This window comes from Harpia harpyja, chromosome 12, assembly GCF_026419915.1.
Source record: "Harpia harpyja isolate bHarHar1 chromosome 12, bHarHar1 primary haplotype, whole genome shotgun sequence".
NCBI lineage: Eukaryota > Metazoa > Chordata > Aves > Accipitriformes > Accipitridae > Harpia > Harpia harpyja.
The window spans coordinates 12598618-12620276 of record NC_068951.1 but is presented as its reverse complement, the minus strand read 5'-3'; the positions used below and the strand labels follow the sequence as shown (position 1 = coordinate 12620276).

Genomic DNA, 21659 nt, shown 5'->3' with positions numbered 1-21659 from the left:
TAGTAACCTTGGCCATGAACAGCTCAATTCCAACGGCAGCACAGAGGGAGGCACCAGAGCAGATCATGGCAACTGGCCTGCAGTGGCATCTACAACATAGCAATAAAACTGATACCTGATCACTTTGGAGTCCTTGCAGACGATGTGAAGCTGGAACATATCCCGACACTCCACACTTTCCATCATCCTCAAAGGCACCTGTGAGGGACAGATGTAGGGCATGACAAGACGTACCACATCACATAGCAGACATAGCAGCTTTGCCTGCAGGCCCATCACACACAGTCACGGCTCTATCAACAACCACGAGCTTCTAGTTCAAACTGCAAACCCACTGCAAGGTTTATGAAGCTTCATGACTCAGCATAGAGCCTCCTTCAACAATTACTGTTCCAATTTCTATTCTGTCCCTGGGTAGTCTCCCACCTGGGGCCAGTTACTGACTAAATGGCATCCAGACAAGCACAGGTAACAGGCAGACAAAAGCTGCAATAAAAGATGGCAAGTCAAGACAGCGAGAGAGCCTCAGGCTCCCACTGTCTGACTCTCAGTTGCTGGTCTCCAGGTAGGAAAAGCCTCATTAAAACTGGCCTGCAAGAGACCTTAACAGTCTTAAAACCACCAAGTTCAATGCTTGAATTTAAAGAGAACAGCAAAGGAAAGACCTAATTATGCAAAATAAAACCCCATCCACACACCACAATGCAGGAGCAAAACAGCAACTGCATGACCAGCAGTAAGTAGAGACAGCATCAGGCTTGGCATCCTTCAAGAGGCACAGTTCCCATGCCACAGACCACAGAAATGGCTTATGCCCCCATTCCCCCCTCCCCGAAATACTGCGAGAGATTATGATTCAGGCAGCAGGAACAGGCAGATCCAGACTTACATTGATCACAGAATCCTTGAATTTGATATGAAGCCGGTAGTTGGAGATGGCGATCACAGCATCGTTTGCATGGCCAAGATACTCCACGCCCTCGCCCTGCAACACAGTGAATGGGACCTGGAAGGGAGACATCACTAATTCAAGACACATGCAGAGTACTTTGTATACCATAAATGCCAAAAGCTACCCCTCCTACTGCCTTCACAGTGCATCTCCTGTGGGAAATCATTCACAGCAACGTGCTCTTCATGTATTGAGAGCAGACAACAGCACAAAACAGCACTGGTACCTGCTGCCCAGCCCCATAAGATGGATCTTCTTCCAAGGAGCCACTGAGCACCTCCTGACAGATAATTATTTGCGGAGGAGAGGTGTGACCACAAACGCTATGTACACCAACTGTGGGTATCTGGCAGCAAGGGTATTGCATGGGGGCAGAGGGATTTATGGTCCCTGCTTTTCAGAGAGGGTAAACGCAGCCCTGGCACAAGTGGCATGATAAAGGACACACCTTGGGCACAGCTCAGACTCGAGTTGGGGAGTGCTCTGCACAGCTCCAGTCAGAGCCTGATAGGATCGGAGTCCTCTGCCCCAAGGCAGCATCGCATATGTGATCCTGCTGTGTCATTTAAATGAAGGGGGCTCTTAGCAGCACTATGAGACTCACTGCTACCAATCCAGGTAAACAAATGAATCAAAGTTTTGCTCAATTTCTGCTAACAAGGCTCTGAGGGAACGTCTGTGTATGACTGAGGAAATGTCATTAAAGTTACCTGTATTAGAATTTAAAAAAAAAAGAAAATCCAGATAATCAAGTGTCTTTCTGTTTTTCCCTATCAGCCCGGACATGCCATAGCTATTTTTAAAACAGGGGATCCTGGCAGATGGCCAAGTTTGACTTTTCTTTGCTTGTATTAAAAAAAAAAAAACCAAAACAAAAAAACAGCCTAAAATTCACCAGGCCCCTTTTTCCTTAGCTAAGTAGACTCCTCATTGTTCCCTGAATGCCACCTACACCAGGTGATGTTGGTAGCCAATTATGCAAAAAAATCATGAAGATTTGTCATTTCAGCCAGAGCCCTTTACTTGGCAGGCAGGGCATCTGATGAAACAATTCATTAGACTGTAATTAGTACAAGTCAGGCCACCTTGCCTTTACTTCTAAGTTGTTTCTGTGGCTTGGGTATATATATGCTGCTTAAAAATTGAATTTCCTGTATTTTAGACTTCATGTGCAGGTGACAATTGTACTAACAACTTCTCCCTTCTTAAGTTACTTGTAAAAAAATAATAGCCTTAGACTGGCATCTGTCTGAATACTCTCAAAAAATGTTAATTATTTGACATTAAAAGAATATACTCCCTATTTCTGCAGTTTATTTATGCACGCTTGCCAGAGCTGGTTTTAATTGGCATGTGTTTCTTCTGCTTACGTGGCTCTTTCACACAGCAACAGAAGGGAGACAGATCAGAAACGGGATGGTAAAACTGCAAGAACTGACAGAGGGAAATCCTGGAATAAACTGACAGGTGCCTGAATACAGCCTGTAATCAAGATGATGGTGTCCTTTTAGACTTCACTTTACATTAAGAGAATAACAATTTACCAAAGGCAAATTACCCTTTGGGAGGGATGAACTTTACGGTCCTCCACACAGAAGACTAAAGCAGATTCTGCTCTTCTCCAGGTAGTCTCAGCTCAGAGTCACCTCAGCAGCTTCACCTCCCACAGGCCACAGACCTGCAGCCTTGACCCCGTGCAACTCCTCAGCCCATGTTTGCTCCATCAAGTCAATCCACCTGTTGCCACATTTCAGTCCTTGCTTTTATCAGCACTATTTACCAAAATGATGGCAATCACAGAGCAAACTCAAATACTGCAGCAGCAGTGAGAACATACAACCTGAGCCTGGCTCCAGCCATAGCAGGACGCTGACAAGCACTGGGACAAGGTGGCAGTGGACTATGTTAAAGGAAGCAACAAACACCTGGAGCCTTTGGCTGCCACCGTTCAGAATACCAACCTTGCTGCACAGCAGCAACAGTACCCGGGTCTCTTTCAAGGGCCTTTTGCAGCAGGAGGCTGGCACCATACGGAGGTTTCTCTTTCCAACAGCTCTGCAGCAGGAAAACGCCAGGAGCAACATGTATTAGGGCCAGATCAGCCACTGCAATTGCATGCTATGCCTACACAGAGCACAGCCTAGCCCTTATGTTCGACCTGCCGCAGAGAGCATCTACCTGCTGCAGAGAGCTACGCAGGCAGCATCACAATTTCTCACTGTCAGCACAGGCAGAGGACAGGGAATACCCAGGACGGCTCTGTATTGCATCAAGCGGCATATGCGATGCTGTACAAATTGCACTATCTTGGCAGGGCTGGGAAGGCAGGGCCAGGGTGTACAGAACTGCCATCAGCAGCCTCCATGCAGGCAGAAGGACCCGCTGGTCCGAATGTGACCTACAGCACCGGCCAGGCCGCAGCCTCCAGAACACATCCTGGGCTGGAGAACTGCTCTCAGGTTTCACACTACCAGAGTCGAGCCTGCCGCATCCCAAAGCTGTTTTGGTTTTCTTACTTCCTTACCTGCAATGACTCTTCCTCCTTTACAAGCTCTTTCGGGGGGAACAAGTCCTTGGCCTGGATATACTCCAAACTGGGAGGGCCTTCCTCACCCTGCATTGCAAACAAAACACACATTGAGACAGGCCCCAGCCAGCAGGTGTTATGAAAAGCCAAAAATCGAAGCTGCTGGATACTCTTGGCACCCCAATGCCTTGGGGATCCCCTGGACCTGTGCATGGAAATGCCTGTTCTGCCTCCAGACCATACTCTCTGCATTGCAGGACCCCAGCAGTTCCTCTGGCTGTTGCAGAATACCCACAGCACAGCGAAAGACTGAAGCAGGTCTCCGAGTCCCATCTCTTCCAACCGTGTGGTATTTGGAAAGCCAAGCAGATACACCTCGACCACGCACCGGATCTTGGACTGATGTGACAGTAATTTGTCACGTCAAATGTTACCCCATTACCTTCACTGTGGCACCGCAGCAGAAACACCGTAACATAGAGTTTCCATCTACAGTGCAGCTCCGACCTACTCTTCCTCCTCTTATGTTCATAAGGATTGCTTTCTTTTGGGAGTTTTCATTTTCACTCTTAGCCCAAAGAAATCTGGGAAGAGCCTGATGCTTTTTGAGGAGAATATGCAAGTGTGAAACGTAACCCTATAACAACTGTATCTAAGTGCACCCAATTCACAACACGTGTTACTGACTGGTGACAGCACCCAAGGAGGGTGTTCATCCTCAGGGCAGCTGAACATGTCTAACCTGCTCAGATGGACACCCTGGAAAGCCCATGGAGGCCTCAGAGAAGTGGTCTGAGAGGACAGACAGAGCCTGGACATGCCATCCTCGGAAAAGTATAGAGAGTGTCTCATTTTGGGCCCTGTGAATCTTCAGTTCACTCATGAAATCTCCGTCCCAGTTTTCACCAACCCTCACCCCACACTGTCAAACCACCGGCTTGCTGTAGAAACAAGCAGCATCTAGACACTCAGCTGAGGATGCTAACTGCTAGGAGCCCAGGATGGTGTTAATTCCGCATGTATTTGGTGTGTGGGAATGTTTTCTTCAGAATGCCTCTTGCTCTCAAACTATAGGTCCTCTAGGCTTCACCATTTATTAGGAAATATTCTGTTTTGTAAGTATTAAATAATACTGTAAAATGAAATATCTTTCTGGGTAAGTCACCCAAGCCAGAACCCCAAATTTCAAATCTGAAGACACGAGAACCCCACTGTTTGGGCTCAGTTATATTTAATATGATGCTGAATCCTCTTATGTTGCTGACAGCCACTCAAGCCTCAGCACCCACAGGTACAGCCTGGCCTGAAGCGCTCACTGGACCTCAGACTGGGGCAGACAGACCCCACACAGCCCTCCTCCTCCCCGGGTCCAGAGATACCTGTGCACACACTGCTTGTAGCTAGCATAAGACTAGGCATCAACCCCAGCTGGAGGCAAAGGCACTGCCCCTCCTCACCCACTCACCAGGTCCCTGCATGAGGCTGTGAGGGACACAGGGCACAGCACCTGCTCCAGTAGCCACTGGTTACTGGAGACCATGGGGGGTTTGGGGGCCTCTCCTGCCAGCGGCTTGCTCTGATGCTGAGGCGCTATCCCAAGAGAACACAAAGGAAAGGTGTGTGCCTGTGTGCCAGTGCAGCAGCGGGGGAGCAGAGATCCTCTCCCATCACCACTTTGCAGCTTGCAAAGAAATCCCAGGGAGCAGCAGGAACTGGAACAGGGCAGCCCGAGCTCTTGACTGGCCTGGGTGTCCTTGAGTTCCTCCTCACCTGCAGCACGGGACAGGTGAGAGGCTAAACATCTACTCAGATCTCTCTGTCCTGGGGTATCAGCAGGGTGGAGGGCTCAGGACCCCGCTCTCTTCACAAGCCAGCCATCTCCTGAAGCCCTCAGAGCCCATTTGGCCATGAGTCCTTCTGGGGGGGCTTTCTGCCCAAAGGGGCATCAGATCTCCTCTGAGCAAGAAAACTCCTTTCCCGGAAGGCATAGAAGACACAGAGCTCAGGTCCCCCTCCCACTACACCGCCATCCCGGCAGCATCAGCACAGGAGGGGGTCTTGCACACCCCTGCCTCGCATGCCGCAGCAACCACGGCAGGAGTGCAGAGCTCCCCTGGGGTCAGCTGCTCTCACACAGTAATTTTCCAGCTCCGGGCAAGGACCAGCTGGAGCCTGCATGCCACGGCAATGCTCACCAGGGCCTTCTGGCCGACTGAAGCTGCGGTGCCGGGCGCCGCTGTGCCCTTGGGCCCGGGCAGGGCAGCAGCACAGCAGTGATAGGGGGCCACGGCGTCCTCCAGCGGCAGGTGGGAGGGAGGAAAAGGGGATCCCCCTTTTCAGGGGGGGCGGCACACCAGGCCTGGCAGATCCAGAGCAGGAGGATCCACATGCAGCCCAGCTTCAAGGACAGGCCTGATCTGGGACAGCCGGCTCAGCACGGGGGCTGGAGAGAGAAGCTGGCTTACAGACCCACTTGCATGGAGGAGAGGAGGACGGCGGGGGGGGGCGGAAAGCAGCACTTACAAAGCAGTTGAGCATGGAGCAGGAGACGCGGCCTGGCAGACTCATGTTCACTTCCCGAGGCGGCAGCTGGGCCGGGCACGCGCAAGCAGCATCTCCTTCCTCCGGCTCTCTGCTGCTGCCGGCAGCGGCTCCGAAACCGTCGCGCCGGGATCGCCGCAGCCTCCCCGCTCCGCCGCGAAGGGCAGGAGCATCCCTGCCGCCGGCGGCCGGAGCAGGTGCCCGCCACCGCCGCCGCTCGCTGCCGCTGACAATGGAGGGAGGGAGGGCGGAGGACGACCAGACTCCACCTACCTCCGAAGGCCGCCGAGCACGACTCTGCCATCTAAGTGTCTCCCTGACAGGCGAGACAGAAAATGGAGACACCGACGGAGGGATCACCCCTCCTCTCCCCCTCCCGTCCCCATACGCAGAGCCGGCACCCTACCGACGGGCGGATGCCGGCGATGCGTCCCCTTCCTCGCCGAGGTGCCAGGCGGAGCGGCTTGCCGGGAGATGCAGTCCGGCCCTCGGCGCTCCTCCCTGCCGGCACATGCCCCGTGCCGCGCTGATGGCGCGGGCGGGAGCACCGGGAACAATAGCGGCGAGGAGGCTTTGCGCCCCGGCAGCCAGCCCTCCCTCCGCCCCCGCTGGTGCTTTCGGACGCTCAGCCGGGCGTTTCCTGCTGCAAACCTCTGCCTGCGATCCGCCCGCGGTCCTCTCTGCCTGGGCAGGGAGAGGAGGACAAAGGGGCAGCCCTGCTGCTTCCTCACTGCTGAAAAGTCCTCCTTCCCAGGAGCTCCCGTGTGCGCAGGGAGTAGCGCGACATCTCTGGCTCCCATCAGCACCCGTGTGCCGGGGCTTGGTCCCTGGTGTGGACAAGGCTCCCCAGGGCCACCACTCCCCTCGCTGACCGCTCGGACAGTTAGCTCCCACGGGAAGTTTCACCAACTCCAGTTTAGCAATGCTTGCAGACGTTGGGGAAATGCCTCGGGTGCAGGAAACGCTGTGGGTTGAACACCCAGCTCCCCACCCCAGCCCCCCAGGAGCTGACTTTTACTACCTGTTGCTCGTCAAGTCCACGAGCAAACAGCAAGCTCCCGAGGCCACAGCCTGTTCCAGAAGCCAGAGGACAGCAGCCTCCTGGGCAATGCCATCTCCATTTCTATCATCAGTTGCCACCCTGCCCTCCACCTCCCACCACCGAGCCAGCGTGACAATCTCTTTCTTAAAAAGCAAAATTAAAACCCAGCCCTTCATTAATCCTCCAAGTCCCAGGGCCAACTATTTTGCTCAAATCATACCAGCTTTTTTTGCTCCTGGACCTTCAAAACAGAGCACAGGCTCCAGCCATTAAGCTCCTCTTAAATGTGATTGTCCCAAAGACACCACAGACAGCTCTACCTAGCAATACCAACAGCATCTCCAAAGGTTTTTCTCAAGTCAGATAAAAGATTTGGGCATTTCTCCACAAAATCGTGAAGGGTTAATTATTCTGAGCTGCTTTGACCAAGGGACAGCTTTCCAACACCCAGGCCTGCTGCCCGTTGTCACTGCAGGGCAGCAATGCCCAGGCAAAAAGCCGTTCAGCCAAATCCCTTGCTGAGAAAACAAACACCATGGACTACCCCACAGGCCACAGTCACACAGGCTTCGCTATTCAGGATAAAAGCCCTAGAAGAAAATGAGACCATGCCTGGAGATAAGCCATGAAATCCCATTACCACCTTGGCTCCATCCAGCTCCACCATTTAGGTGGTGCATGGTGGGCGAATGTCAGGCACTGCCCAGTCTCAGGGGCACCCGACTCCACCTGGCACCCACAAACCGAAACCCATTTGCATTACATACAAAGTCAACACAATGAGGACAGAGGGTTATGGATGAGGTTACGGATTTGTCTTGGCCAAATCTGAGTGGCAGGAGAGATGTCCCGCTCCCCACAGGTTCTCCTCTGGGGTGAATGCCAGAGGTCTGCTGAGAAACCAGAGCAGCAAAAGGTGGAAGGAACCTTTTGTACTGGAAAGAAAGTGTAGCTATAAAAATTGTAAAACAAGTATTACTTTTTTTTCCTGACATGTATGAGGAGAAAAGCAACAAAGCATGTCGGTTAATAACAGGTGAAGCACAGAAGTCTTTTATGTGGAGTCAGACCATACATCGCTATTTAACATATTAAGTGCATACAACACATGACCATTTATAACATACAAAAACATGGACAAGGCAGGTAAGAGGTCTGCTCCGACCCACGGTGAGATTCTTAGGACCAGCGCTCAGTTCAGGGCCTGGCACGGGGACTGCTTCCAGCTCAAGTTGCAGAAGGACCTTTGTAACCCAAAGCTGCAGCTGCGCAGAGTTAAAATGTTGCTCATCAGATCATTACTTTGAATTTCCAACCTAAGCTGACCTGAACATCCACAAATAGATCTCCCGCTTTCACTGAAATATTTTTGCACTTCTAGCATTAGAAAAAGACTCACACATGGCTTAGAAACTTCTGCCCAAGAGCTGAGCCTGGTGCAGAGCAGAAGACCTTGCATCTTGGAGCGTTCAGCAGCATCTCAGAGGCTCACAGTTTCAGGAGGAACTTGATTCAAACTCTGCCACTTTCACCTCCTCCTCCAACAGTTCACAAAATACCTGCTCTCATTTCCATCCAATCAACAAGATGAGGACAGGAGCAGCAGCAGTGAGACTGCCCGGTGCCGGGCAGCCTGGGTGGCCAGGAACAGGAACGCAGAGCGCTCACAGCCTCGTTTAGCTGGCTTAGCTAGAGGGATTTCCTAAATGCCACCTCAGACGCTTCCCCAGCTGAACAGCTGGTATTCGCTCCGTTACCACTAACCACCACCAGACCGAACAAGGAAGACAAGGTTATTTTCACATAACTGGGCTCCTCTGAGTGTCATCCATATGCACATTCATGCAGGGGGAGGGAGAAACCTCCCTCATTTTCTCCCAAACACAATTCTAAACGTTTCATGTACTCTGAGGAAGAGGAGCTGATTGTAACATGGACAGCATATTCTTAAGGCCAGTTGGCAGTACCTAACCCTTTTTTCTCCCACTAGCACTGCATGCTGTTCATGCTGTGAGTGGCGCTCTCCTGTGCTGCTCCTCCCACCCCTCCATACGCCTCTGCTTGCACACTGCAGGTAAACAGCTTGCAACCTCTCTCTAAGGTCCCAGAAGGGATTTGGAGGCTCTGAGATAGCACAGTGCTTGGCAAAGATAGGACTGGCACTCAAGGGGCCATCCTGCAGCCACCAAGGGAGACAATATTCCCTACAGAGACATGCCTGCATGCACCAGAAGCCCAGCCTGCCGCATTGGGGTGAGCTGCCATCTGGTCCCACATGCCCAGGGAATTCATACTGGGAGCACAGGACAGCCACCGTGATGCTGAAATCTCTCCAGTCAACACCCTGAACTGCACCTTTTCGTCAATGGCTAGCTCAGCCTTCTGCAAGACAGAGAAAGGGTGGTCCCAAAGAGCAGCTAATGCCCACCCTGCCGGGCCACCTCCAATGCCTCTTTGCAGGTCTGCAGCTCAATCTCTCCCCTTCAAAAATTACAATCCACCCAAGCAAAGATCTGCAAGTGCCTCAAAGAGCTTGAATGACACATAGATGCACTTGAGGAACCCAAACCCCTTGTGAAATACAGGTGCTGGCAGGGTCTACCACTTGCAGAAAGGCGGAAGCAAGCAGCCAAAGGGTGAGAAGAGGAAAACTGGTCCAGTCCACTGCAGGGAGATGCCACTGCCAGCACACTGGACTCAGACTTCTGAGTACAGGTATACCCTTCCCAACCCTGACATATCTTTATCCTCCATTTCTTTTCGGCACCACAACTAAAATTACTGTAAATACTCTTTCATTAGGCAGAAGGCACCACTTCCATCCCTCCTACATATTAAGGGTGGGCTTTTCACCACCACAGCATGGTGCATCACCCTGCAGATGGAGAGGAGGCAAAGCAAGGGGCTATGGCCATGGATGGCAGAGATCTGAATCCGAAGCCCTGTCCCTGGTAGCACATCCATTGCACTGACTGCCCTAATCTGCCTCCAGCTGGAGAAAAATGACCGAAAAATTGGCAGGAGGAGGTGACTGTCCTGGGAAGGTACTCCCAGGACATCAGAAGCAAATTGACAGAAACTGGGGCAGCTCTGCCCAAGAGCCTGGGGCTCCGGCAGTCACCAAGCCTTCGCCTGCTGCTGCAGGCTGAGATGGTCCCAGCAGCAGAGGTGTTATCAGGGTACTCTATTTTGTATGTGTCCAGGTCTGAATTTTTTTGATGAAGATCAAGGTAGGAACTGGTTATCTGGATCTTTTTACAGGTAAGGAGTGGAAGGGAGAGACTTGTATCATTTACCTCACCCTAAAAGTTAAAAATTATCCTCTTTCTGCTTAGCAGATACCTACATCAGGGTGAGATGAACTGCACATGTATTTCTATTTCTCTCCACTGCCTAGGCAGAGAATCTACATGAGCTGATGCAGAGAGCTGACTAGCTGTGGCCAAAGGAACTTCTTGTTCTGCCTCCTCTACTTTTGTTGCACGAAGGGCATCTTTTTTCAGGTCCCTCTAAAGAAATAGTTCATTTCCTCAAAGCCTAAGGAGGCCCTTGGGTAAACTGAAAGGCTGCTGAGCCACTGAGGTGGCCTCCCAGAAATAAACCCCTCAACTTGTGTGAAGAGAACAGAAGTTACTATTTTATACCCCGTAAATCAGGACTGGGATGGTGAGTGCCATCCTTTCATCTTTATAGGATGATAGAAAAGCTTATATAGATCTGTAATACCGCATTTAATATTTGTTCAGAAAGCTGCCCAGAGGTGAGCACATAACAGAAATACGAAGCAAGAAGCCTTTGAGAAGAGGGACGAAAGGACAGAAGTCAAAGGCTATCAACTCTGTACGCCAGCAAGAGTGGACGAGGGATGGCTAACCTGCGAAACCCCACCTATACTAACAGTCATGGTCCCCTCCAAAGGGTATGAACCATCGTGGAAATCCAGATGTCTACAGTCCCAGTATCCCCAGCAGTAAGAAGAGGGAATGCTGCTGTGGGAGTTGTACGGCACGCTAAGAGCTGAGCCCTGAGCTGCTGGCAGAGCAGCACAGCAGCTTGCACTAACTTACCTGCCAGGTTAGTTTTAAGTAATGTATTAAGGTACTGGATGCTTGTTAGGACTTCCATGAACCAGAGTTAAGGATTAAACCACCACTAGTGCTGTCTTCAAGGTCATTTTCATCAGCAGCCAGTCTTTGGGGAAGAAATAAGAAGAGTCTTACAATCAAAGCAAACAAAACTCTCAACTGACACTGGACCCAGCATTCATAGCAGCAGAAAGGGGAGAGCAGCTGGTAATGCACATTTGGGTTGCTGCTGAGTAAGGTAGAAGCTTTTGGGCATGCCCTTGCTAACCAGAGGGCATTGGTGCAGTGCCCTCTGACTGTAGTGATCACAGGCAATTAACTAAGTGCTCAGCATGCCTGCAGGGAACAGGGTTTCCAGCCAACCCTCCCAGCAGCCGGCTGAAGAAGGCCAGCCCAGAAGCACTCACAAATTAGCAGACTACCCCATGGAGCATCCATTAACCAGCAACTGACCTCCATCCCTCCCTGCAGACCTGCACTTAACTCAGAGTCACAACCCTCCAGAGAGGTCACAAAAGGACTCAAAGGAGGTTGTTAAGAGTTTACACCAGCTCTCTACCTCTAACTGCTGACAGAAGCTCAGGTAGGTAGGTGGAGGCAAGTGCTTATTTCTACAGCTCACAATTATAAGTTGCTTTCTCTCCCCTGCCATGGGAGATAAAAAGCCTATACTCTCTTCCCAAAACAGTGGGTGAGAGGGGTGGGGTTTGGTTATTTTTTTCCTTTTTTGTTCCCAAAAGGAAAAAATAATTTAAAAAAAAAATCAAAGGAACATTTTAATAAAATATGAAAACCCCATAAATCCTTTTCAGAAGGTCCTTTGAAACTGTAAAGTCATCTTCATGTATTCATAAGGAGCAGAAGACCCTCTTGTCTAGAAGAAACCAAACTAAGGGCAGCCCATGGCCAGGTCAGGATAAGTATCTGTCAAGACACATGAAAGGAGTGCAGTGAAAAGTAAAAGCTTCCATGTTTTAATAAGTCCAAAGTTCCAGTCTACACACCCCAAAAAGAATACAGGTCCAGAGAAGCGTGACAAGGATTAAAGATGGCTTCTCTACAGAGAAGAATTTAAAAGACTAGAGCTCTTCAGATGAAATGGGAATGTGACAGAGATCTACAAAATCCCAAAGGGCATGGGGTGCTCACAGGCAGCACCACACTTCACCATTACTCTCAGTACAAGAACTGGGGACCATCAACCAAAATGACATGGGGCAGGTTCAAAAACAAAGCAAGAGGGGCTACCCTGCACAACTCTGCAGGACAGCTCTTTGCTGCAACGTGTTGCAACTGCAAATCTTTACTTGGTTTTGAAAAGCAGCTAGATGAATTCACAGAAGAAAAGTCTACCAAGGGCTCATAAGACATCAATAAACTGTTTCTGGATTACCAAATCACTGAGCTGCAGATCCTGACAGGTGAGGGCATACACCAGAGAGATGCTCTCCCCAGGCTCCCCTGCAGCATTTACCGGTGGCCCCCTGTCAATGCGGTATCTGACTAACCAGGCCTTCGATGGACCCAGGCTGGCCTTTTCCATGTTACCTGGAGGAATTTTTGATGTATTTTCCATGTGTTTATTGACTTTTTCTTTTTCATTCATATCTGGATACATCTACATCAGTCTCAACTCAATCCCATACAGAGAACTTGTTGGGTTTTTACATTCACAGTCTGACACCAGGGTAATTCCAACTTGAAGCATAAGACACTTTATCGGGTTACAAGGGCATGCTTTCATCTCTCCACCCCAAAGCAAGCTCCTTAACCTGAAGTGTGGCAGAAAGCTCTTCCAACAGAAAGCACAGGAGATCTTCAGACAAAACCAGGGAGCATGAGAATAGGGACTACACTAAAAATGCTGCATGCATAACTCCTAGAGCTGACAGTTCAATTAAGGCAGAGAACACATTTCCTTTTCTGTTCCGGTTCTCAATAGATCACATGGGGGACAACCCCATAGGAGACATCACTATTTCCTCGAGCAGTCTGCCATATTTTTTTAATTTTATTTTTTTAACGTTTAACCTAAATTTTCATGTCCTCAATTTGAATTTCCAGCCCTTTGACTGTTTCTGCCGTTCTTCTCTGCACTCCTTCCAACATAATGATACACTTCTGGCAGCGGCGAGCATGAAGCTGATGATAATACCATGTTACTGCAGCAACGCTCAGGCTCCCTGCCCACCCACAGCCCAATATGCAGATCACCATGTTGCCTTCAAACCCCTATTCAAACTACCACCCTAATGACACTTTCGACATATCTTTCAACATTCCTGGTCTCCAGCTTTCTTCCTCTCATCAGATCGTGCATATTTTGGGTTATTTCTTGCTGGAGGCATTAGAGGCACTTTACCCGAGTTTATCAGCAATCTGGCTGTTTTGGCTGTGTTTCAGTCTTTCCAGATTCTTTTATACCATATTTTCCTGTGACTAATTATTGTGAAATTTCTGCTACTTTGGTGGCACCAGAGCACATTATTAACATGGTGTTAAATCTTCATTGAGAGGTGACAGAGGAACAGAATGAGAAACCCCAGCATTAAGTTTTAAAGTAAAAATAAATCAGTAAGCCACAAAAACTGGATGACTATGTCAGTAGTCCAAGGAGGGAGAAGGGGATTCCAATCTTTCTTACTTTTTTTCCTGTATATTCCAATAACAAGATTAGGGGTAAACTTATCCTACCAACAGTATATCTTGGTCACAGTAATAAAACCTCTCTCTATTACATTATTATATATAACACACAATACTATAGCACTCTTCTTTCCCATTCTTGTATTTATTCTCATACATTTAGCAGCATTACAAGATTTGGACACACAAAGAAAGAACAAAACTACCCACAGAGGACAGAGGCAGACTAGAATGTATACTCACCATCCTCAGACACTGTCCAAAATCTTCTGGTTCAATCACAGCTCAGTCTCTTCTTGCTTTTCCACTAGTCTCACCTGCAACAAAGCAGAGAAAACCCAGAGCAGAAGTTTAGATCAACAGTAATGATACTTCAGTATGAACATGGGGGGGGGGGGGGGGGGGAGAAAAAATAATAATAAAAAAAAAAAAACAAGAGGCCAGCACCCTGTATCTATCACTGCTAACCTCTATTTAGTGCCCTTTCAGGAGCTGCTGGAAATTAGATTCAGCATCACCAGGGAGACACCAAATCCTTTTAGTCAGCTGGCCACTACACACAGCATGCAGGACTTGTTACCCATCAGCACACACCAGCCAGTACCCTAGAGGCACAAAACCCACACCTCAGGGGAGCACAGGAGGGAGCTGAAAGAAGAAAGGCTTGGTCATTATGGTTCAAGGACCTGGGAAGGATCCTTCTTCATATGAAACTGGTGTGCTTGGAAAAGATTGCTGTGGTCTTGGGAGGAAATCACCTCTAAAATCAAATCTTGTCCTGCCTAGGAAGTAGGGCAGGATGCAAGAGACCAAAGTGCCATGCAAAAACTAGCAGCCCCTTCTGCCAGCTTTCCCCCTGCTAGCAGGAGGACTGGTCACAGAAGGCGTTTCATAGAAGGTAAAAAGCCAAGCAGCAAGAATTGAGCAAGGTCCTGCTCTGAGAAGATCCTTTCCAATACCACCGGATGGTCCCACAGGTGATCCTGGGATTTCCATAGAGGAACAGACCCTTCCTTGAGGTTTTCAGTTCTCTCCGATATGGGATCATTTGATCACTAACATATCTCTCATCTGTACAAATTCTGCCCTCTGTTCTCCTCTTCCAGCCCCACACAGGGGACTGAATTATACACAGTCAAACACTGCCATCGGAAACAGGTTGACAGCCCTGTAGCTGCTCTGTGCACTCCCGTTCCCGGTGCCACTCACCCAGCTGCGCAGCTACTGTGTACACAAGTAGCATGGAAATCTGCACACGCATGTCCCAATGGTTTTTAAAAGTAACAATGTTTTAAGTGGGGATGTTCAGTATTTAAGTGTAGCCTGAAGATGGCTTAGAGCTCATCAACCAAACCTGATTTCTGCCAGTCACCAGCAGCCTGTAGCATGACAAAGGTCCGGGAATGCTCAAGGTCTTTGGTAAGTTTTGCCACCATGCATTTTTAACCTTTTTCCTCCTTAGATTAAATACAAATGTCAACAAATGTGGAATTAGAGACTGTCTAAACATCTTGCACAACATACTCCAGCTGAGAATTACTCCTCCTTCTGCCGTTGAGGAATTGGGTCAGCTACAGAACAGTTTCTGAATACCTACTCCAGGCTTTCCTTCCACTCAGGGATTTCTTTCCCAGCCCATAATTATGTGAGGTTTGACACCCACACGTTAGAAGGCCAAGCTGAATGCCAGCACTAAGGAGTCATTTCTGAAACATAATCTTCATTGTGAGCAAGCAGCACGTAAGTAAGTCCTTCCACACTGCTGCGCAATGCGGGAGGCAGCTCCCACCCTGCTCTAGCAGTGCTGTCAGGTAGGAATAATTACCCTTGTACTTTCAGTTAATTTCCCATGTCCTGCCATGCACTTGATGAGAAAGGACAGGAGAAAGGAATGGAGTACAGAAAGGATTCAAAACTTGTGCACTATATTACCTTACATTTAAAAGCAGATCACCAAGTTTCAGGAAATATGAAAAAAACCCCACAGTGGGAATCAACTTTTTTCCTCGGAAAATAGAAAAAGCCAAATACTGCAATATCTCCCTTCAAACCCAGATCCAGCCTGTCTCTTTTTAACTATAAAAGCCTTTTCCCCCACTATTTAGCAAAATTACCACACTTATCAGACTTCATATAGAGAAAAAAACCCTAGTAGCAGCTTACCATGCCACCAGGAATTGTCACTGCCATCTGGTGACTTACAAATTAGGTGAAAAGCACAATTAGCAAGGGAAGTAAAATGTTAAGTATGCTTTGTTCACTAGTCTGAAGATATCTGAATTATTGATAACACCGAATGACACACGAGTACTTTTCCTGTGGTACGCTTTGTACCAATTTATTAAATCATTGCTAATGGCTACTTCAGTTTCTCACTTCCTTCCTTGTAGAAGTTGGTAATTGCTAGAAACCGCAACTTTCTTTGGCTGCACCATATTTGAGGATGTTCCTCCTTGCTCCCATCCCCCAAGCTATTCTTGAAAGCCTGTTGCCCAAGAGCAAGGCAGTTCACGGCAGCCAGGACTCCTGCAGCAGCATTAGCTCAGCCTGAAGGAATGCCACCACTCCTCTGCCCCTGAGGGCTTCCTCATCCTGGCGGGAGCAAGGATGAAGCTGAAGGGGCTCCTGAAGATTATGGGGTGAAGGAAGCCAGGAGATACCACAAAAACCCAAGTGCTGCTTGTACCACCAAGGAAAGCCTTGGGCCTCTAGCACTACCCAAATTACATCTGGTCCAGTCCACCCATCTGCAGGCAACTTCACTCATGTACATGTGCAGCTCCATACGCTCCTCCACTGGCATTGGAAATGCATCCCCCCTGTTTCAGGGCTGGCTATGGTCCTCCTCCTTTCAAAGGCTGCCATATTTGACTGGCTGCTGGCTCTGCTGCTGTGACTTCCAGCCAAGCGGTCTCCAGCCCTCAGGAGGGAAGATGGTAGCTGCTCAATGCACCCAGCACCACTGCCCGACATCTCTCTGGGCTGGCACCTACCACCTCTCCTGGGGAAGTCAGGCATGTGGGTTTGCAGCTGCTCAAGGAGCTGTTTCCCATGCAGGAGGTTGGATTCCCCCAAAATCCAGGTCAGAAGCTCCCCTAAAATCTTGGTCACAGGGGATGGGCTAGAGCTGGCCACCTGTTATGCCCAGCCAAGGCGGAGGCTGATGCTGCTGAATTAAATGAAGAGGGGACCAGAGACAGAAACAGGCAAGACGAAAAGGATGAAACTGGAGAGAAGATAAAAAAACACAATGCCTTTTCAAGCATGGATGGAAACCACAGCCCAGAGCCTCATGCTGTTCTGCTGCTGTGCAATCACGGACAGAGCGCAGGGCTCACGCCCCACAGCTGGCAGCCCGCTGCCGTCCCCATTGTTCCACTGGAGGGAGGCACCAGACAGCACTAGAGGTGCCGGTCCTGCTGACGAGGCCAGTGGGGTGATGCTGCCTGACACACCTGGGTTGGGGGAAGTAGAGAAAATAACTCACTTGAGCATTTTTATAGACTGTATCCTACCCTGGAACTATTAATCTCAGAGCCAAACCCTCAGACAATAAGGAAGTGTCAGAGTTGAGAACACTTGTAAAAATCTTAATTTGCTCTCCCCATAGCCCTCTGGCCCACGTGACTCACGCGTTTTATTGTACACTTCGTTATGCAACCGTGTTATTTCCTCCAGGGATCTCTGCCTCTCCCAGTGCAAAACAGGGTGGCGGGGACTGAAGCAGCAGCTGTCTTGAAACCTCTGGCCCTGTTTGCTGCAGATGCTAGAATAGACCCGGGAGCTGCAAGAAAAGAGCCTGGACAGAAGGACCAAGCTCTGCCTGCAGAGCTGGACCCGTCCTCCTCCAGGATGTTCAGCCACCACCCAAGCCAGGCATTTCGCAGACGACCAGTGACTATTCTCCATTTTCTGAATTACAGCTCCAGACTCAAACACCCAGGGTTGCCTCTCAGCTGCAAGCCAAGTCAAGGTGCAATATAAACTGTACATGCGCTGGAAAACCTGACTCTCCAAGCAAACAATTAGACTGTCAAAAATCAGAAGAAACATTTACTCTTTCTGCCTCTCCACATCTCACAGAGGTGCCACGAAAGAGTATCGCTGCTTCACCAGTGTGTATTTACAGGAGCCTCACAGAAAAGCTTGTGAAAAGCTTAATAGCCCTGCCTTCAGCACAGCTTCATTAGCAACAGTGAGCCAGGCTTAGGAAACACAGCATGGCCGCTCCCTGCGATCACCTGCTGTTGGCACACTGCAGGGAGCAGAGGTCCTTTGGGAGGGAGGAAGGATGCCCATCAGGGCGCACAGGGGTATTTCAGACATGCATGGGGAGCTTTGGAAAGGTGGGAAATGCAGCCGGCACCGATTACAGCTTCCAGCCTCGTTAGTGCTGCTGCGATGCAGTTTTTGGTGCGCACCCCAGGCGAGGTGGGTGGCCCCTCTGGCAGCTCCACACTTCCCGCTATGAGACTTGTTTTTAATTGCTCATAAAACTTCACCAATTGTTTGCAGTTGGAACAAAGCTCTCTGCGCTCAGTGCCTGCCCCAGGCAGAGATTTTGTTTTAATTTCAGCTAAAATGGTAGAGTTAGTCCTGATGTACTTAATGGGGAAAAACAAGTCCCAATATTAAACGGGGGATGTTAGAAGAAACAACCAGGAACCCCACTAGCCTTATTTCGATCTCAAATGAAACAGAACAGCCATCTCAAGCCTCTCAACTAATTAAGGGGCTAAAATTACAATTGTCAGACCACATAGTTACATGCAAAGCAGATTGTATGGGACAGTCTCTGTTATTTTAAGCAAAATTACAGGTCCAAGGGCTGTTTCTAATGAAGGCCGCTACCAGATGGTCTTCAACAACAAAAAACTTTTACTGATGAGTAACTATTAAAAAGAAAAGATTGGGCGGCCAGAGCTTAAGAATGTCACAGTAATACCAGATGACGATGACAAGTTGCCAAAGTATTCGGATTGCTCTGCAACGCTAAGTGATCATAATTTAACTGCATACAGGTATAACCAGAGGCAAGGTATGAATTCAGAGATCCAGAATTACTCACAAGATGAAGGGCTATTGGAAAAGAGCACATTGTGTACCTTAGAGGACCCCACAGTCACCTCTGCATGAGCTGCAGGACAAGTAGCAGGCAAAGAGTCTATTGCAGTAATACATAAAAGTAGTAAGCAGCAGAAGCGTCAAATTGATGGCATTTCTGTCCCCAGTGCTGCTGGGGCCACGGCTACAACTGCCTCCAGGTGGCCAGAGCTAAGACAGCAAGTTTGAAGCAGAAAGACAAAACCCATCTAGCAATCCAAAGCAAAACAAGCTCACATATGCAGCTTAAAAAAAAAAAAAAATAAAGAGAAGACTTGTTCAATATGTTTAAGTATTTATGCAAAGTATAGTCAGCTCTGGGCAACTCTGCTGACAAAGATATAACTCAATCCAATTACTGGTAGATGAAGTTTCAGAATTGGATAAATTCTATCAAGCTTATGAAAAAAGCTGTCCTTTTTACTGCTTAAAGTACTTAGAACAGATCAGACACTTTTTTTCGGTTCAGGTCTGAATACGTGAATCCCCACATGCCTCTGAGTAAGTAGAGCTGCCTGCAATGCCCTTGGCACACCCCAACTCTGGCTGCTCTTCCCAAGGAGATCGGTGACTCGGGATTACAGACCGAATCTCACGTTCAAAGTCAACCTACCTACGAGATGTGGGGAGGGTAAGAGACATTCTCCCAGGGGTGGGAGGTACCTGCCACAGCACTGCAGCGCTGCACACGCGTTACCCATCCCGAGTACCAGGGGATGGTCTCAGACCAACAAGGAGCAAGACAAGGACATCATCTTGCTCAGCCCACGGCACAGAACCATGTACTGCCCGAGAATGGAACCACCCTGGCTTACCCACAGCCACCGCAGCAGCTGGGAGAGGATAACAGCTTGCAAACCCTTCCTGGCCATGCAGTCTAAGAGTCAGTTTATGATTAAAATGCCCTGAAAGTGTTTTCCTTCATATTTAAAAACGATCAAGACCTCTTTGAAGACCGATTAGGCTCCTCTTGCATTCGAAGCAGGAACATCTAGGTTTCAAACACAGGATTGCACCCAAAAGATCAGACCAGGACACATAAAGCAGCTCTTTGCACGACTGCAGAGACACCTGGGAAAGCTGCTGTAGCCAGAAACACTCCTGACTACACAGCACCATCCTACAGGAGAAATTCACCTTTTGGCCCTCAAAAACATACCCAGATGTGGCTAGTGCTTTGCTAGTCCTCATGCACATTCTCAGACCAAGTTTATACAGCTGTACAGTGAAGATGTCAGAGGCCATCCTCCAAACCAGTGCCATTACCGGTCACAGAGTCATGTGGGTAACATCAGGACAGATTATCCAGCCCTGCTTGACTGACAGCTAGGCATCAACGAGGAGAGAAACAGCATATGCATGTGCCAGCTGCAAAGGAGGGTAGTTGAACATGTGCACACGGATAAGATTACAGAGAGCACAGAGCAACAGGACGGAAACCAGAGCCATGTTGGGAGAGCAAATCCCTGAAGAAGTGCTGAAGGAGCAGCAGAGCAAGGGAGAGAATGGGCAGAGCGAGTTCAGGGAAGGGATTTCAGGAGCACAACTGCTGTAGAGTCAAAACTCCTGAACAGCCAAGGGGGTGGGAAAAATTTGGAGATTTTGCCAATCTCAAGGTTTTTGCAGCAGCAGTTCCAGTACAGCAGGTAAGGCAGGTTGAGGAGGCAAGGGACTCCAGTCTGAACAGGTTGCTTACGGGGGACTTACCATGAAAGTGTGGTGGGGGACAGAAATCAGCCACAGGAGGCGAGCAGGAGCAGAGGTGAACTTTGCCTTTAGCAAGGGAGAACCTACACAGCATGGGGAAGGATTCAGAGGCAGGTGAGAAATTGAGAATAAGGGGGAAGGAGAATGGTGTAACAGGGAGGAAGAGATAGCATGTGATCAGAGGCAAGAGGACAAACCAGAGAACTTGTTTGTGCCTGGTGCAGGGAAAGGAGAAGAATGCCATGAGAAATGCAGAGAGGCAGGAAGGGATGTCAACACGGTATTTTGTCTTTTTGCCTCCAAAGAAACAAGGTCGTCTGCAGTAAAAAGGAAGGGGAAAGAAGACTGGAAAAGTCAGAGGTGTGCCCAGAGCAGCCCGGGCTTAATACCTGACAAAAGCGAAGCTCTTGTTTAGCAAAGACCAGAGCAGATCCAATACGAGCCTCGAACCCACAATGCTGCAGCAGGCCTGGCCCTCGAGTGCTGCAAAAGTGAGAATGAACATAAGAAGTTTTGCAAAAGTAAATACATGAGGAGAGATGGGCTGAAGACTGCAGAGCTTGGGAAGAGCAACGCAGACCCCGAGGGCAGGGATGCTGGTGGCAACAGGGGTCTCTGCTTGAGCTGGGCTGGGGTGAGTGACCCCAGGGCGGGAGCTGCAGCGGGGCATGGGCAGTTTTGGGGTTCATGCTGGTGAATGGTGTAGAAGTGAGGACTGCCAAGGGCAGAAGAAACAGTGAAAACAGCAGCCATGAAAGGAAGGATGCAGGAATGTAGAGGGTGTGGGGAGAGCTGGAGGGGGAAATGGGCAAACAAGACTAGAGCTTGGGGGAGGAAAACACCACCAGAATTTGAAAAATGCCTAACTCGATAGGCTGGGCCAGAGATACTCATTCAGTGAAGATCTGCTACCCACCTTTGCACTTCAGGCCCAGGGAATAGCTTAGCCTGGGGACAATATGAAAATGGTCTAATGACAACTTGTTTTGTGGAAGAGTGAAGAAAAAGGAGAGGGGGAGATCCTTATGGCCCATCCAAGCTGCAGGACCACTTCTC

The 21659-nt window shown here is 49.2% G+C and overlaps 1 protein-coding gene across 6 annotated transcripts in view; it reads right to left on the bottom strand.

Annotated features, from left to right (window-relative positions):
• MTMR4 (myotubularin related protein 4) overlaps nucleotides 1–21659 on the bottom strand; it is a 58566-nt gene that overhangs the window by 22980 nt on the left and 13927 nt on the right. For 4 of the 6 annotated variants that reach the window (XM_052803551.1, XM_052803553.1, XM_052803554.1 and 1 more), the window contains exons 2-5: nucleotides 14037–14110; nucleotides 3477–3566; nucleotides 890–1006; nucleotides 116–198 (exon numbers count right to left, since the gene is read on the bottom strand). In XM_052803551.1, the coding sequence (XP_052659511.1) occupies nucleotides 116–198; nucleotides 890–1006; nucleotides 3477–3566; nucleotides 14037–14039 (293 nt within the window). In that variant the 5' untranslated portion in view covers nucleotides 14040–14110. Of the gene's footprint in view, nucleotides 1–115; nucleotides 199–889; nucleotides 1007–2913; nucleotides 3008–3476; nucleotides 3567–6002; nucleotides 6414–14036; nucleotides 14111–21659 lie in introns of those variants that run through there. The other 2 variants (XM_052803550.1, XM_052803555.1) reach the window with 2 other exon arrangements.